The 5511-nt window shown below is 43.9% G+C and overlaps 1 protein-coding gene across 1 annotated transcript; it reads right to left on the reverse strand.

The window, feature by feature from the left end:
• Positions 1-396: 396 nt before the first annotated feature.
• Positions 397-2096, reverse strand: LOC149263751 (uncharacterized). The gene is made up of 2 exons (XM_089390284.1): positions 1364-2096; positions 397-1130 (listed from the first exon to the last, which is right to left on the reverse strand). The coding sequence occupies exons 1-2, from the start codon at positions 2094-2096 to the stop codon at positions 397-399; spliced, it is 1467 nt and encodes a 488-aa protein (XP_089246410.1).
• Positions 2097-5511: the final 3415 nt, after the last annotated feature.

A 5511-nucleotide genomic window follows, 5' to 3' on the forward strand; every position in this document is an offset into this window, starting at 1 on the left:
GCGACGCATCAACATTAGTTCAGTGGGTACCTTGTCTTTTAAAATGCACCACATGAAAAGCCTAGATTTAGGAGGGGCTTTTAATTTCCAGATGTGACTCCACCACCAAGAAAAATCACCAGTGTGTCTGGCTACCATTGTGTAAGCATAACCTGTTTTGGGGGAGTATCTGCCATGGGTGTCCAACACCCAGATAAGATCATCATGGTTGTCACTATTCCACACATTGGCCTCCTCTAGTGAGCCAATGAATCTTTGCTAGTCTTCGACCCAAACATCTAGAATATTGAGCGTTGTATGATCCTTCCAAATCTGATTTTTCCAACTGTCTTGATTTGCAATTGCTATATGCGATAAGTGGGTGATGCTAAAGGCCTGAAGGAAATTGCAAAGAGGTCAGGGAAGTATGTGGCCATTCCCGCAACCACTCCAAGCATCCAAACCAATCCTCACTTGAACTCCATTGCCAACTTTCCAAGCCAGACCTCGCTTGATAAGAGAAAGAGACTGTGATATTGCTTTCCAAATTATGGAGGAGCCAGTCGTAGGAACTGAAGGTCTACGGATCCAATCCAGTACTGAGAGCAGATATATGTATTTATAAAAAGTAATTTCCTGCCAAAGACTTCTGGAGTTTATAATTTTCCAGCCCATTTTTGCAGCCAAAGCCTCAACGAATAACTGCAAGTTTTTAATGCCCCATCCTCCCAGTTTTTTGGGCTTATCAATGCTATCCCAATGAACCCATGCAAAGGTTCTCCCTGGATTTTGTCCTCGCCAAAGGAAACGACAACATAGTTGTTGAATTCTTTTTAATATGCCTTTGGGAATCCAGGCCAACGACATCCAGTAAACCAAAATAGCTTGTAGGACAAACTTGAGTAGAGTGAGCCTACTTGCTCTAGAAAGCCATCGCTGTTGCCAAATGTTGATTCTGCTTTCAATATTAGCTATAAGCCAAGCCCAATCTGCTATGCGATAACCATTTGGTTTCAATCTGAAACCCAAATATTTTAGTCCATCATCCAAGTCTTGTCGCTCGTATTCAAAAAGTTGGCAGGCTAATCTTGCTTCATTCAGCTGGCAGGAAACTATGATAATAGTTGATTTCACAAAATTTGGCTGCATACCTGTAGCTTTACAAAAAAGGGATAGAATGGCCTTGAAAGCATAAGAGTCTTGAAAAGATCCATTTAAAAAAATAGAACATCATCTACAAATAAGAGATGGGTTATAGAGGACATATCCGAGATCCTGACACCAACCAAGGAGCCTTCCTCTCTGCCTTTTTTTATCAGCCTGCTAAAGCCTTCCATAATGAGGAGAAAGAGCAGCGGGGAGAGAGGGCATCCCTGCCTAAGACCTCGTTCTGCATGAAAGAACCCCGAGGCCACTCCATTGATGAGTATACTGTAGGAGACTGATGTAAGACAACCCATGATCCAGTTGATGAAAGCAAAGGGAAAGCCAATGTGAGTGAGAGTAATCTTGAGATAGGACCAACAGGCTTGATCAAAGGCTTTGGAGAGATCAATTTTTAGAATGACTGATTTTTTTTGGAGCTTCTTAATCGAGTGAAGAGCTTCCTGAGCAGTACCAATTGCTTCATGGATCTGGCGATGGCTGAGAAAGGCAAATTGTTCCTTGGATATCATTCGGGAGAGAAAGGGCTTGATGCGAAGTGCTATTGTTTTGGAAATGATTTTGTAAATGTTATTGCAGAGGGATATGGTCTTGTAATCGTCAAAAGTGGAAGGGTTGTCATTTTTAGGGATAAGGGCCAGGAATGTCGAATTGAAGGCCTCCAAAATTTTGCCAGTTTTTCGACTTTCTTCAATGGTCTGGATGAGATCATCTCCTATTAATTCAAAAAAGGAACTGAAGAATTCAACCGGCCACCCATCAGGTCCCGGGCTCTTATCCTTATTAAAGCACTTCAGCACTACTTCAAGCTCTTCTCTAGTAACCTGAGAGTTTAGGTCTTCAATTTCATTCAGCTCGATAAATCTAGGCAGAGATTCGGCAGTGCGAATGATGCTTGGAAGGGTTATTCCAATGGGGGCTTTGTAAATATCAGAGAAATGTCTAATCCCCATGTCATCCAATTATTCGAAATTACCCACTTTCCTTCATTCAGTGTCTTGTAATTCCCAGATTGTGTTAATGGCTTTTCGACCCCTGGCATATTGTTGATTTTTTTTGAGTTTTCATCACCTACTTTGAGCTAGATTGCTTTGCTCTTGAGCCTCCAGGTTTCTTCTTTAGAGTGAAGAAGTTTAATTCTTTCTGTTTCCAGCTAAACTAACTGCATCTTTTGTTCAACCGAGTTCGAGCTAATGGGGACTGATTCTTCGAAATCTAAAAGAGCCTTTTCAATCCTTTGTAGATCTTCATCTTCTTTTCTTTGTTTTAATCTGGCCCAGGTTATTGTTTTTCCTTTTAATGCTGCTAGATTCTTTGCAAATACCTCCCCAGGAGAGGAGGTTTCATCCTGAGAGCAATGGATCCAAGTAGCCGTGACCAAATTCCGGAAACTCGGCTCCAGCAGCCAAGAGGAGTTGAATTTGAAAGGTGAAAGGGGTTTAGAAAAATTACCCTTGAGCTCCAAAAAAATGGGAGAGTGATCAGAGATCCCACCGCTCCCCACCCATTGACGAAACAGATTTAAACTTGCCATGAGAGGGGCTTTGATCAATAATTTTTCCAATCTTCTAGCAAGGGCATCTACCCCCAATCTGCAATTCCTCCAAGTTGGCTTGAGCTTAACAAGGTCAATATTTAGAAAGTCATGGGCATCCAATAAGTTTTCAAAAAAAGCCATGAGATGATCACTTTGACCCCTGAATCCCCAAGATTCCGCTGATCTGAGAGAGAAATTTAAATCTCCACCAATGATGATATTATCTTGATTCATAAAATCAGCCTCCATTAACCTATTCCAGAAGACTTCTCTGTTCTGACAAGGGCCATAGATGTTGATAATCCTAAAAGGTCTATTGAGCTCCATAGATAAGATATCAACCCCAAGAAGATCTTCTCCTCCCCAAACATTGAGGATTTTTGTAGAACGTTTATTGAACCCCATTGCACAACCACTAGAGCGGCCCTTCACATCCAAAAAGTAAAATTCCCAATCTGGGAGAAAACTTAAAAGGAGCTTATTGATTTGATGACCTTCCCCTAGAGTTTCTTGAAGGAAAATAACATCTAGTTTTTCAGACAGACAGAGCCTCTTGAGAGCCAGCTTTTTGTCTGGGTTGGCTAGACCCCTACAATTGAAAGAAAGCCAAATCATGGGGGGGCGGTGAGAGGGTTTCTCTTTGCTCTAAGAACCCAGTCAATTGGGGATTGGACCCCGGAAGCTACTTTAGCACTAGCCCTTTTTATTGCCTTAGAATTTTTTGATTGGCGGCCGCGTGGGGGTTTGGGAGTAATTGTAGTGGGGGGGTCTATGTCCAGACCAAGGGCTGATGAGGGTACAATAGGAAGGGACCTGAGGAAGTATCGGTGCAGCCCACTTGGTAGTGGGCGATCATCGAGTGGGCAGGTGGTCCTATCCACAGAGGGGTGGGGAATGGGGGAAGACAGGGCGGGAGGAGCCGAGGGAATCATACATACTAAGGAGCACAACTTGTTAACCTCAGCTTGATAAACAACACAGCTCATAGAAGAAGTTAAATTAACAGAACCTTCTATAGAATGAGAAAAATGAGGAAGAGAGGAGAAGGGAGTACCCTCAAAAGCCGTATCCTGGGTTCGGATTTTTCAGGAGGGCGATTTGATGCCCTTGCAAATTGGTGAGCAATGGCCTGCTGCAGAGTCTGACTAGAGGGCAAAGTAATCTCTTGGATGTCCACTGGAGAAGCGAAATCTGAATCTAGAGTTTGAGTGGAGGCTGAGACCAACACTTTGGTTGGGATTTGATTCTGCCCTAAGATTCTTGGAAAATATTTATATAGATGTGCCGCTTCATGACATTTCTGGCAACGGAAGGGAATGCCTTCGTAATCCAAAATTTTCCTCCAAGTAATGTCACCCAACTATAGCAGGTAGCTCTCTACCAAACCTTCTTTGGTATCTAGGTGCACTAGTATACGAGCCATCACTAGACATCTGTGTCTTGATAGGTTCTATCATGATCCAGATAGACACCCAAATCATCGCCTATTACCTTGAAGATCTCTTCCCCCCAAAACTGTAACGGGAGAGCAAGCAATCGAACCCAGATTGGCCCAGCTCCATGGTTTTCCTTTTCTGGATCAAACATTGGCGACCATCATTTCAATAGAACTGGGGTCATCTCAATGTGCCAATACCGAGTGAGAACCCAATCTACTTGATCCGGATGGGCAAAAATTAGAGAAAAATAGCCCCGGCAGAGCGAGAGGATACCTGGAAGCGGAGTGAGGAGGTTCCCCCAAATTTCCGCTGTCCACTTTTGAAGGTGCATCAGAGTGTAATTTCAGCCTCTAACCCTTCTAACTAACACAATTCTCTCTATGAGAGTTGCTTGTGCCATAGTGATTCCTTCTCCGAAGATTAAATGCCTGTCCCTTTCTCTGATTTTCTAATTCCTTGATTTTTGTGGTCGCTTTGGCAGCGTCTTGGTGGCTTGCTCACCTTCCGCTATGCCAATGTCTTCTGAATCAACAAAACAATTTTCCTCCGATGCTTGATCCTACTTGGGAAGGCCTATGAAGCAGTCTAAAGGAGGGGTTGAGTCGACAGCTTGGAAGGCTGTATAAAATGGGGTTGTCGCGAGGATGCATAATTGATCAGGCAACAATCATTGAGTTGTTTTCCGAAGACCACTCGGTCCTTCTCCTGAAGCACCCGCATACAGGAGTCTTTGCCGAGGATAGCCTATGCTGGGAGGAGTCGTTGCCACGGGGTCACCGCCATACAGACCTTGGGTATTTATCCTTGCCGGAAAAGCCTGCGACCATGTATTCAGATCCGACGGAGAAGGGATGGGAAGGAAAGGTGACTCCGGGCCCTCTTCTGTGATAAAAATTCCTTCTGAAACTGCCGGGAGCGGTATCGAATCTAGGGTTTGTGGTGTAACCTCAATATCTTCCATTTGTGATATAACTGCCTCAACCCCTATGACTGGTAAACTGGCTGTCACCGGCGCAATCAGAGCAGGAACTGGTCGGGTGGAATTGACCCAGATATCCTCAGCAGCAAGGGAGTCAGAAGTATAGTCTAGAAGTTTTTCGTCCATCCGGGAGCCAGCTGCCCAAGAAAATAGTGTGCCATTCCTAGAATAGAGAATAGAAAACTGTTGACCAAAGGCAAGGAGGCAATGAAAATGTCTCCATTTTGTATTAACTCGCAGTTGTCTTTGCCGCCACGTCTTCTTGTGAGGGTTACACTCTCCCGAGACCGCCATGCCTTACAACCTCCCTTGTAATCTGCTTCAACCCTCTTGCAAACAGTTGCTGTTTTGGCACTAAAAAGCAAGCGTTTTATTTTAATGAGCCTATCAGACTGACCCACAGTCCCATAAAC

Source organism: Pinus tabuliformis, chromosome 6 (assembly GCF_031772625.1).
Source record: "Pinus tabuliformis cultivar Carrire ecotype Pingquan chromosome 6, CPIR1, whole genome shotgun sequence".
NCBI classification, from domain to species: Eukaryota; Viridiplantae; Streptophyta; class Pinopsida; order Pinales; family Pinaceae; genus Pinus; species Pinus tabuliformis.